General features: G+C 43.8%; 1 protein-coding gene across 1 annotated transcript; it reads left to right on the top strand.

Moving 5' to 3' along the window:
• The first annotated feature begins 1,037 nt into the window (after positions 1–1,037).
• On the top strand, positions 1,038–12,302 carry LOC115464492 (vomeronasal type-2 receptor 26-like). The gene is made up of 5 exons (XM_030194861.1): positions 1,038–1,112; positions 3,016–3,150; positions 5,752–5,979; positions 10,777–10,903; positions 11,407–12,302. Exons 1-5 carry the CDS (start codon positions 1,038–1,040, stop codon positions 12,300–12,302), a joined length of 1,461 nt encoding a protein of 486 aa, XP_030050721.1.
• Positions 12,303–12,644: the final 342 nt, after the last annotated feature.

Raw genomic sequence — 12,644 nt, 5'->3', positions numbered from 1 at the left:
TCCATCAGCAACTTATAACTGCAACTTATAACAGTTTCCTCAAGCACCTTTATGTTTAGGTTCTTGCAGATCTCATCATTTTCTTCCCACCGTTCACCCCTCCATGTGACCAGCATAGTTCAACTGTTAATTATATCAATTCTTTAATCTCCTAAAGGCGGGTTCATGCTGGGCTCTCTTTCTGCTGATTACCGTTGCATCAAGGCGCTCCAGCTTGTCCACATATTCTCTTGCTTCTTTATCAGATACAAAGGATCTCATTTTACCATCGTGTGTTATTTTTAAAATAGCAGGTATTGCAAGGAGAAGCAGATCTTCATATCAAATAATTTTGAACACACTGACGAAAACGCCCGCCTTTTTTGCTGCTATTCCTGCAGAATAATCTTGAAAGCAGAGAATCTTTCTTACTTTCATAAGTTAGCGCTTTATTGGAGCGCGCTGCTTGCAATATATATTGCTTATGTGTAAATGTAATACCCTGCAGATAACAACTCGTGGCTTAGTTTTTTCCATCTGGCGCAATTCCAGATGAGGACTCACTCGATTCGTAAAAGCCCCAATGCTGCCTGGGAATTCAATCGTTTTTGTCAGCCATTGCTCCAAGAATCTTTCCAATTGCAGGCCACCCAGCATTTCAGGTAGTCCCACCAGGCGGATATTGTTCCTTCTGGAGCGATTCTCCAAATCCTCAATTTTACTTTCCAGTTCCGATACTGTTTTCTTTAGGTCCTGTTGAGTGCCCTCCATTCCCGCCATTCGCTCTTCTACCTCGCTAGGTCCGAGTTTGAAACGCCACGCATTCTTTAGTCAGGTCTTCAATTTTGGCGTTTAGCTTTTCCAGCTTGTTATCTAGCTTTTGATCTAGCAGGGCAAGTCTCCAGTCCCAGTAATTCCTCCATCACCACTGTCATTCCAACGTGATCTCTGCTACCCATGCAGATGATACCGAGGGCCCAGGATTGGGAGGCGACGACGCCATTTTATATTCGGTCGTCCTTCCCTTCTGCTTATACTTCTGAGCTGATTTCGCTGCCATGTCCGACTCTCGAAGGTGTTCCAGGTGCCAGGAGAAATCCCCACGCCTTGCTCTGTGGATTATAGCAGTTTTGGTGAGATCGATTCACTTGCCAGAATTATAAATGAGCAGGTAGGCGACGGAGAGAAGCTCACCCTCGCCCGCTCTCCATCATAGTGTCCTGCTGCATCATTATAAACTACAGGTTCACATCTGGATCACAGCAGGAGTTAGCCAACCTACCGTATGTAAAGCAACCATCCACCCTTTGTATGGCAATGTTGATCTACAGAAGTTGAAGGACAGAACAGCAGTTGATTGCTCCTGCCTTGTGAAGAAATTAATATACAAAGAGTCTGTGGAGTTTGAGGGGCTAGAGGAAGGTCCCAGGGTGGAGGCTTTTATTTCAGAATTTCATCAGTAGCAGCAACAGAGGTCACATGGGGGGAAACTTCTCTTTTACTCAGCCACCTCTCCAGAAAGGGAAAATATTAAAACTAGAAGACATGAATTGTGGTTTCAAGGTGGTAGACTTAGGAGTAATGTAAGAAAAGTATTTTCATTGGAGAGGGTGGTTGATGGCAGGAATGCCACTCTGAGGGAGATTGTGGAGAAAAAAACAATGACAATTCAAAAAGGCATGGGATGAACACAGAAGATCTCTAATTAGAAAATGAATAGTATAAAAAATATAACTTAAATGACTGTATGTGTGTTTGCATGTCACATGGTGCTTAGATGGCGACTCTGGCTGTGAAAAACTAAGGCTGGTAACATAGTAAACATAGTAGATGATGGCAGAAAAAAGACCTGCACGGTCCATCCAGTCTGCCCAAGAAGATAAATTTCACATGTGCTACTTTTTATTGTACTATCCTCTTCAGGGCACAGACCGTATAGTCTGCCCAGCACTATCCCTGCCTCCCACCACCAGCTCTGGCACAGACTGTATAAGTCTGCCCAGCACTATCCCTGCCGCCCAACCACCAGCCCCGGCACAGACCGTATAAGTCTGCCCAGCACTCAGTCCCCCGCCTCCGAACCACCAGCCCCGGCACAGACCGTATAAGTCTGCCCAGCACTAGCCCCGCCTCCCAACCACCAGCTCTGCCACCCATTCTAGGCTAAGCTCCTGAGTATCCCTTTCTTCTGCATAGTAGTAGCATAGTAAATGACGGCAGATAAAGACCTGTATGGTCCATCCAGTTTGCCCAACAAGATAAACTCATTTACATGGTATGTGATACTTTATATGTATTCCTGAGTTTGATTTGTCCTTGCCTTTCTCAGGGCACAGACCATAGAAGTCTGCCGCAGCTCCCATTTTGTTTTCCAACTACCAGTGTCGCAACCCAATCTCCGCTAAGATTCCACAGAACCATTCCTTCTAAACAGGATTCCTTTGTGTTTATCCCCACACGTGTTTGAATTCCACTACCAATTTCATCTCCACCATCTCCCGTGGGAGGCATTCCACATATCTACCACCCTCTTCGTTAAAAATACTTCCTGACATTAGTCCTGAGTCTGCCCCCCTTCAACCTCAATTCATGTCTTCTAGTTCTACCACACAACTGCAGAGAAAAGGCTCTGGTACTGGACAAGCTTGTATGGTCTGGGTCCCATATATGGCAAACCAGTTTAGGATGGCTGGAGGGGGCATTGATGGCATCTTCAGTAGTTGAAACCTAAGGACAAGGTACGCGGACAGTCTGTGTCTCAGAAATGCCAAGAGAGATAATGATCAAGTGTTTTATATCACATTCATTGTTGGTATAATCAGGAGTCGATAATGAGTGTGAATGTTGGGCAGACTGGATGGAAAGTTCAGGTCTTTATCTGCCGTCATTAATATGTTACTTGTTAGCTTTATCATTTCACTTTTTTTCTCCTCCACTCTTTACAGTATAATTGTGCCCTAAGTATTTGTTATGTGAATGAAATGTGATCTTTTTATGACAAAGGTGTTGATAAATTAAATCTCTTATTTTCAACAGATCAGTTACACCTCAGGAAATCTTGTCATGAGTGACACGGTTAAGTTTCCTTATTTCTACCGGACTGCCCCCAGTGAGCTGCAACTCTGTGTTGGGATAGACAAACTATTGAAGCATTTGGCTGGACCTGGGTCGGTATCCTTGCAGCTGATGATGAAAACAGCATGAGGGCTGTGCAGATCCTGAGAGAAGGGATTGAGCAGAGTGGAGGTTGCATTGAATTCATAGAAACCTTCAGTCACTCCAAATCTCTGCTGTTTCAAAATACAGGTAATATTTCTGAGATCATCCATAAATCTTCAGCTAAAGTGATTATTTTGTATTCCAGTAAAGGCTACACAGAGGCTATAAGACAACAACCATTTGGGAAGCACCTGGAAAGGTCTGGATCATCACAGCTGAATGGAAAATTTTCATTTCCTCATACTATGTTGATACAAAAAAGACCTTAGCGTTTACCGTGGGAAAGAAACTTATTCCAAATTTTCACAAATTTGTCCGTGAGGTGAATCCTGCCCTGCTTCCAAGCAATTCATTTACAGAGCTGTGGTGGAAGGACCTGTGTAACAACGAGTGCCCCAAAAGCAATCCAAAGATCCTGCAGCAGTGATGAAACACCTAACTACATCTTACACTGTAACATTATAAACTCTGGGGATAGTTATAGTATCTACAATGCTGTGTTTGGCCTGGCACATGCTCTGCATGACATGATCACTTCTGGTTCTGGAAATAGCACCATGTGGAGTGGAGAAAGTGAGAGCTTTCTAGATTTTCTGCCATGGAAGGTAATATCCTATGTTAAAGGAATGTTATTTCAGAAAGAAGTGATGGTATATGATTGTACAGTGTGAAAGGGAAGCAGGATGCAGTGCAACCTGTATACTCACATAGATGCTTCATGTCAAACATCAGAAATATGCAGCTGATTGCAAAGGTAAAAGTGCATATAAAATCTACTTGGTCAATATTTATCTTGTAGCTGTCAGGGATTTTTAAAATGCTGATTACCATTGGTTGAATTAGATCTGAATATTTAGTGTTGGGCCTAACCCAGCTGAAAATACTTAACGTCCAGTGGATCACAAGGACCTGGGTATTATCTGTGGCCAGCTTTATATGTGGTCCAACTTGCCCAGTTAGTTCAGGAAACACAGGGTAGGAAGAAAGGGAGGGGAAGTGGCATTATATGTTAAAGATAATATTAAAGCCTCACAATTGCGGGACCTACAGGCCAAGGAAGAGGAACTGTGGGCCAATTTGGAAAGATTGGATGGCAAATGTATTTACAATGGTATGATATATAGGCCTCCTTCATAGGTATGGCGTTATTAAAACTTGATATACCGCTGTTGCAACAGGATTGACCACAGCGATTAACAAACATTAAAAAACAATAAAAACATACACGAAAAGAACTCTGTAAATTGATAGGACAGAAGCACACATATCATAGGAAGGAGATGCCAGAGACTGTGCATGCAGGACACCAAGCTCAAGGCTTAAACATGACAAGGTCATGGCTGAAGGCCAAACAATAAAAATGCATTTTTAAAAGTATCTTGGATTTGGCAAATGAAGGTTCCCCTCTAATATCAAAAGGTTCCCCTGTAATATCATTCCAGAGGTGAGCGTCCAGAAAAAAAAATGCAGAAGACTGGGTCGATTCATAGTGGGCCATCCAAGATGAAGGTAAAACAAGACAATTTGAGTCAAGAGACCTAAGAGCACATTGGAAATATAAGGTATATTTAAGAGATGATAGATAGGAAGGGGAACCTGTGTGAAATGCTCTATGAGCTAAACAAAGAATTGAACTGAGGACAATATAGTATTGGAAGCCAGTGAAGGGACGCAAGAAGTGCTGTAACATGGTCAAACTTGCGGGCTCTGAAAAGTAAATGAGCAATGGAGTTCTGAAGAGTTTGAAGATGTCAGAACTAGAGGTGGCTACCCCATTGTTTTTGTTTTCCTTGCAATCTGCTAGGGAGAAACTTGTTGGTAGGGACCATTTGGTTTGTAGCTTAGCAGATTCAGCCACATTTAAATGTGTTTCCTGAAAGAGTATGAAATCTGGTGACAATTTAAACAGTCAGTTAAGGATATTTTTTTTTCTTTTTATAGGGTTGTTGAAGGTGACAGCCATTTGTATAAAATATTGTTGAGGTTAACTCCAATCAGTTGTGTAGTTATTAGAAAAGTATGGGATATAATAGACAGACAACAAAGGTAGAAAAATCATTTTATTTTCATTATAGTGTTTGGAATATGTCCACTTTGAGAATCAGGTGCTCAACATTAAAAGTTTATATTTATTTACTTATTTATGGCATTTTATCCCACATTAAACATGAATTAGATTGGAACCTGGGAGCATTTAATTTTGTTTTTCCTGGAGAGAATAATGCATTGCCCCCCCCCCCCCCCACCCCCCAGGCTCTCAGCCAGCTCTGCAATTTGGGGGAGGGGTGCAGAGGTGGATGGGGGAGAGAGCCTGTTGGTAAATATTTACCAGTACACCACTGCCTACATGTATATCATAGACACTGCCAACGGTAGAGGCACCTTGGGGGTCATTCCATGACAAGGGACCCTCCTCAAAAATAAGCTCCACCCTAATGTTGCTTCAAAATGAAAATATGTCCCTATAATCAGAAGCAGATTGTATGTGCTTGAAGTTAGCAGTGTATCCCTGCAGTGAGCTTCACTAATAAATATGTTTCTCTTTTTCATTAGCTTCATCATTTTCTGAAGAACCTCCACTTTAAGAACGTTCTGGGTGAGGAACTCTTTTTTGATGAGAATGGAGATCTTGCCATTGGATATGATATTGTAAGCAATGTCCTTCTACCTGATGGGACACAGATTAATGAAATTGTTGGAAGCTATAACTCTTATGCTCCACCAGAGCAGGAATTTACTATGAATGAAAAGATGATCATGTGGAACAGCACATTCGCTGAGGTCAGATTTAAATTCAGTTTAAGCTGCTCAGTCTGGCATTTAAGGCTCTTCACTTTGGCAATCAACCCCCCCCCCCCCCCCCCCCATACCTCACTGCTCTCCTTTCTTCTTAAACCCCTTCTCTTCTCGCCCTCACCATTCTCTCTTTGCCTGCCACTTTTCTACCCCTCTGATCCATTTGTCTCCTCTGGAATCCACACATCACTCTGCTTTCTTTTATCTTTGGAATCCTTCTCCTGCTAACCCTCCATTCTGAGCAATCTTTGGTTGTTTTAAGTCTTTGTTGAAAGCCCATCTGTTTAAACTAGTCTTTCCCTTAGATACCATCCATGGGGGTCCTAGATTGGAGCCACAGTCTACTTAATTTACTAAGAGGGACTTTTACAAAGGCCATTAGCATTTTTAGCACATGTTAAGTTCAGGGCCGGTCCTGGGGTCTCTGGTGCCCCCCTGCAGAGTGAGTTGGTGACCCCCCCCCCCCCAGCATCTCCTTTCTCTCTTCTCCCACCCTGCCCCTGTCCAGCGATTGTCCTTCGCCCCTATCCCCCTCCCATTTATGGCCACCTGCTCGCCCTCTTCTCCCCCCCCCCCCAACACCCCCCTTTTTCTTCTTGCCACCTTGCGTGGTTTGTCTTTTTTAAATTTACCTCCGTCCCAGCGGGCCGCGTCATTTCAAAGCCCTGCCCATCTCTAGCCTTCCCTCCGTGAGTTCGGTCCCTCAGAGTCCCGCCCTCGAGGAAATGACGTCAGAAGGCGGGACTCTGCGGAACGAACTCACGAAGGGAGGGAAGGCTAGAGACGGGCAGGGCTTTGAAATGACGCGGCCGCTGGAATGGAGGTAAATTAAGATTTAAACCCCCAAGGGCGGCGTGGTATGGCGGCGCAGTGCTGCAGTGGCGCCCTTGAAGGCAGGTGCCCCCCTGCGGTGCTTACCCCCGCTTACTGGGTTTTACCAGCCCTGGTTAAGTTTTAGCATGTGCTAAAAACTAGAGACACTCATGAGTGTGCTAAAAAAGCTAGTGTGCCTTTGTAAAAGGACCCTTTAATTTAATTATTTTAATTTTAATTTATTTTTACTCCATTTTGATTTTAATCTCATTTTATTTTATTTTAATACTCTTTCTTTTTCTTGAATTTTGCAATTTTTTTCCTCTTGGTTTAATTTGACTATTGCACACCGCTCTGGTGTGATTGTGAAGGGAGGAATATCATATTTTTATTAAACTAAACTAAATAAAACAAAAACAAGATGGAAAACACTGAACCATGTGTATATTGAGAGAGATTCAGTAAATGGGACCCAAAGTTAGGTGTCGGAAAGATGTACGATAAACCTGCATTCTACAAAGGGCGCATCGTGCAGAGCACCATTTAAAGAATAGCGCTTAAAGCCAATTCCCATGCACAACTTTGGGCCCGAGGACTTATGCCTGCCAAAACCTAGGGTAAACTCTCATGCCAAACTGATGTCAGCCTTTAACATGGTGCCTAATTTTTAGGAACGGCATGACCCACCCATGCCCCTCCCATGCCAAGCGCCCTTTGGAGTTGCTCGTTATGAAAGTTAGGCACACATGTTATAGAATAGCACATATGGCACATGTGTGTGTAATTCTCAATTATTACCAATTAATCAACTCCAGTGATCAAATGTTGGGCACCTAACTATTTTCTGCACACATCTGGAGTATGTGCAAAAATGTGGGTGTTCAGCTTTGGGCGACTTTTATAAAATCCAGGAGATTATCAGGCTCATTTTCAAAAGAGAAGGACGCCCATCTTTCGACACAAATTGGAAGATGGGCGTCCTTCTCTCAGGGTCGCCCAAATCGACATAATTGAAAGCCGATTTTGGGCGTCCTCAACTGCTTTCCGTCACGGGTATGACCAAAGTTCCTGGGGGCGTGACTGCGGTGTACAGAAGGTGGGACGGGGGCGTGCTTAACAGATGGGCATCCTCGGCCGATAATGGAAAAAAGAAGGGTGTCCCTCATGAGCATTTGGTCGACTTTACGTGGTCCCTTGTTTTTCACGACCAAGCCTCGAAAAGGTGCCCGAACTGACTAGATGACCACCGGAGGGAATCGGGGATGACCTCCCCTTACTCCCTCAGTGGTCACCAACCCCCTCCCAACCAAAAAACAAAAATTAAAAAACATTTTTTGCCATCCTCAAATGTCATACCCAGCTCCAACACAGCAGTATGCAGGTCCCTGGAGCAGTTTTTAGTGGGTGCAGTGCACTTCAGGCAGGCAGACCCAGGCCCAACCCCCCCCCCCACCCCTACCTGTTACACTTGTGGTGGTAAATGTGAGCCCTTCAAAACCCACCTGAAACCCACTGTACCCACATTTTGGTGCCCCCCTTCACCCCTTAGGGCTATGGTAGTGGTGTACAGTTGTGGGGAGTGGGTTTGGGGGGGTTTCTGGGGCTCAGCACTGAAGGTAAGGGAGCTATGAACCTGGGAGCAATTTTTGAAGTTCACTGCAGTGCCCCCTAGGGTGCCCGGTTGGTGTCCTGGCATGTGAGAGGGACCAGTGCACTACGAATGCTGGCTCCTCCCACCACCAAATGCCTTGGATTTGGTCGTTTTTGAGATGGGCGTCCTCAGTTTCCATTATCATCGAAAACCGGGAACGACCATCTCTAAGGTCCATGATTTCAACATTTAGGTCGACCATCTCTAAAGTCGACCTAAATGTTGAGATTTCGATGTCCCCGACCATATTATCGAAACGAAAGATGGATGTCCATCTTGTTTCGATAATAAGGGTTTCCGCGCCCCTTCGTCGGAATGTCCTTAGAGATGGTTGTCCCCGTTCGATTATGCCCCTCCACGTATGTTGCTATAAAACATATAACATTGTTGAAAGGCCAGTTTAAAAAAACTGAGTTCCCAAATATTGAAACCTAAATTAGGCCCTATGTTCAACTAAATTTAGCAGCCTAACCTTTCAGGTTCAAATTCAACTAAATTTACACACCTACAACTTAGTAGGGGTATGTATGTCATAATTTTCCAAGTTTTAGTTTCCTGTGTGGTTTACTAGATTTATTTTATTCAGGTTTTTGATTTTTTTTTTAATTTCCATTTTTTTAGTCTCCTGTATTGTTTACTAGATTAAGGTGTTCTCTTACCAAGCTGAGGACCCTGCGCGTGCGACGGGTGCCGTTTTTCCTGTAAACTGGGGCCCTTTACACCGCAGTGGGTACAAAGACCCCAGGCACACATGGTCATGCGGTAACAGTTCTCTTGCAGCATGGCCATGAGACAGGAGGCCTTACTGCCATGACCGCCGAGAGGCTGAGATGGGCCAGGGGCCCCCCCCCCCCCCCCCCCCCCCCCCCCCCCGAGCCCACCACCGCCACCCCCCGAGGCCACTGCCACCCCACCAATCGCTACTCAGGCCGCTGGCACCACAGTCCCCAGTCTCCAACCGCCCACCCCCAGCCCCGTCAACAGCCCCCCTCCGTCCGTCACCGGGCCCACTGCATTCAAATCGATTTGGCAGCGCCTCATCTCTGTATGAAAGCACAGCAGCAGATCGCCTCCCTTCAGGCCTTCTCTCTCTGTGTCCCTTCCTTGCGGAAACTGGAAGTTACATCAGACGAGGGCGGGACACAGGGAGGGAAGGCCCGAAGGGAGGCAATCTGTCGCTGCACGTTCACACGGAGGTGAGGCGCTGCCGAATCGATTTGAATGCAGGGGGCCCAGTGGCGGACAGATAGGAGCTGTCGATGGAGCCGAGGGCGGGCGGGTGAGAATGGGGACTGTGGCGCTGGGTCCCTCTTGGAAGCCTGGGCCCGGGGAATTTTGTCCCCCCTGCCCCCCCCCTCTCAGTGGCCATGGTTACTGCCACCCATTCAGGTGGTGATAAGGGCTCCTGCACTACCCGGCGGTAATCAGGGAGGATGCAGCAAAGCCCGATTTCCGCCGGGTTATCACCGTGCAAGCCATTTCTGGGAGTTTTCTTTTTCCCCCGGAAATGGCATTCACTGTAGTCCTCAAACAGCGAATGGTAAGCCCCTGTTGGGCTTACCGCCGCTCTGTAAAAGGGCCACTTATTGCCTTATTTAGGTTTTTCTGGTCCAATGTATATCAATAGTTTGCTCTATTGTGCAATACTCTGCACTGTTATTTAAATAGTGCACAGTTTTGCTCAAATATTGTGCCCTAATGTGTCCAAATTGTACACTATGGACTACATTTAGTAAATCGCTCTGAAAAATCAATCAAGAAAAAATTAAACTTTGAGTGCTATTCCTAGAACACCTTTGCTGCGTCCTTCACATATCAAGACAAATTTGGCCAAAATGTATCCATTTGACAAGGTAGCAAGTTTTAAATAAAACCATTTAGTATACCTGAATGAAACTCACTCTGGATAAAAGTGTTAGCTAAATGATTAAAGTACTAATACAGTAAACAATCAATAGTGAGCAGATCTATTAGGTAAATGTTCATTCTTGGAGATAGAAAAGTAGACTACGAAGACAAAACCTAAAAGTCCGTTTCTCATAGCCAAGTCTTATGAGGAAAGGGAGAAAGAGTTATTTGAGAAAGCAGAGATATTTTCTCATACTTTTAATGAAACTTAAGGGTGATTTCAGGCTAAGCTTATTTCATAATGTTTATATTTCCAATTAAAATACCTCTCATTCCTCCATATTCTTGTGAATAGCCTGGTAACGAGCTCAAAAACAAAATGGAAAACCAGCTTATGTTTATACAGAAAAGTAACACTGCATTTGCAAAGTCATAATCCAGTATTATTTCAGGTTATTCTCAATCCTCAGACACTTCCACAGTCCAGATGCAGCCCAAGTTGCTTTCCTGGTTTCAGGAAATTAATCATGGAAGGAGAGCCCCTCTGCTGCTATGACTGTATCCCCTGTCCAGAGGGAGAGGTCTCCAACCAAACTGGTGAGTGATTTCATGTTATAAAATGCCACATTCATGGGCAATTTTAGTCACTATCAGGCCCATATTCAGCCTTTATTGATGACCCAACATGGGTCAGCAAATACGTATGCACTCTTGCCGTTTCCAAAACATCACCAGAATTGAGCACACCGTGGTCTGGTCGTCTCAATTGCAATCTCAGTATTCTATGAACAATAGGTCTTGATGTGTCCTAGTGGAATACCTTGTGTCTGATCCAAACATATGAGCTGGAAACCGCTAGCAAAACTAATCACACTCCGATCAGATAGGACGTATGAAATCCTTTAAAAACATGCTTTTCAGGTGCAAGTACTTCTAAGAGATAATGCTTGATTTTATTTCTAGGAAACTCCATTGTTCATTAGCTGTTTAGTGTTTGCTACTGTCTGTCATTTTGAAACAAGCCTTATTAAAACAGAACAGTTACTGTCCTATAACTGTTGCTATTTGTGAGATAATGGGACAATATTTTTCATTCTCAGATGTGGACGTGTGTATGAAATGCCCAGAGAACCAATGGCCCAATCAGAATAGGGATGCCTGCATCCCGAAAGTGATAACCTTCCTGACCTATGAAGAGCCATTGGGGATAACATTGACTTTCATCTGTATTTTATTAATTCTCATTAATACTGTCATTTTGGGGATCTTTATTCATTACAAAGATACCCCTATAGTGAAAGCCAACAACCAAGAACTCAGTTACATTCTCCTCATCTCCATCATGCTCTGCTTACTCTGCTCCTTTATTTTCATCAGCCACCCTAACAAAGTGACTTGTGTTCTCAGACAGATTGCCTTTGTGATCAGTTTCTCCATTGCCCTCTCCTCTGTATTGGCAAAAACCATCAATGTTTTCATGGCTTTTCATGCCATCAAGCCTGGAAGCAAGCTCCGGAAATGGATGGGTTCCAGGGTCTCAGTTTCTATAGTCCTTTTCTGTTCCCTTATTCAAACTGTTCTGTGTCTTGTCTGGTTGTTCACTGCTCCCCCATTCCCATATCTTAATATGAAAACAGAAATTGGAACAATAATAATTGAATGTAATGAAGGGTCAATAGTTGCATTTTACTGTGTTCTGGGTTACCTGGGATTTCTGGCTGGTGTCAGTTTCATTGTAGCTTTCCTAGCAAGAAATCTACCTGATAGTTTCAATGAGGCCAAGTACATCACCTTCAGCATGCTGGTGTTCTGCAGTGTCTGGATCTCCTTCATCCCAACGTATCTGAGCACCAAGGGCAAATACATGGTGGCAGTGGAGATATTTGCTATCCTGGCCTCCAGTGCTGGATTTCTGGGCTGTATCTTTTTCCCTAAATGCTATATTATTATGCTGAGACCTGAAAGGAACAGCAGAAAATGCTTATTGAAAAACTAGAATTATTAATATTTGTGTAAAGGATGGTTTAATTTAAATATTGTTATCAGTTATTGGGCAAGTCCAAGTTGAATGTTGTTTTTTAACCCAGAAACTGCATCATTGGTTGAGGCCATCCTAACTTTCATGTATTTTATACTGTAACTAAAATTAGATATTATGCACAATTTGAATATAAAATTAAGTAGATAGAGTGGTCAATAATAAAGTTGTTGGTGATATCTTTTTATTGGAATAAATAGATTTCTAAGTCTTCCTCCACAGAACAGGGAAACAGTACACTAACACTTGGAGGCTATTTAGGAAAGCAGACGGGACTGATATATTGCCTTTCTGTGGTTA

The sequence above is a fragment of the Microcaecilia unicolor genome, chromosome 3, assembly GCF_901765095.1.
Source record: "Microcaecilia unicolor chromosome 3, aMicUni1.1, whole genome shotgun sequence".
NCBI lineage: Eukaryota > Metazoa > Chordata > Amphibia > Gymnophiona > Siphonopidae > Microcaecilia > Microcaecilia unicolor.
The sequence above is the reverse complement of the archived record's forward strand: the minus strand, read 5'-3'. Positions and strand labels throughout refer to the sequence as shown.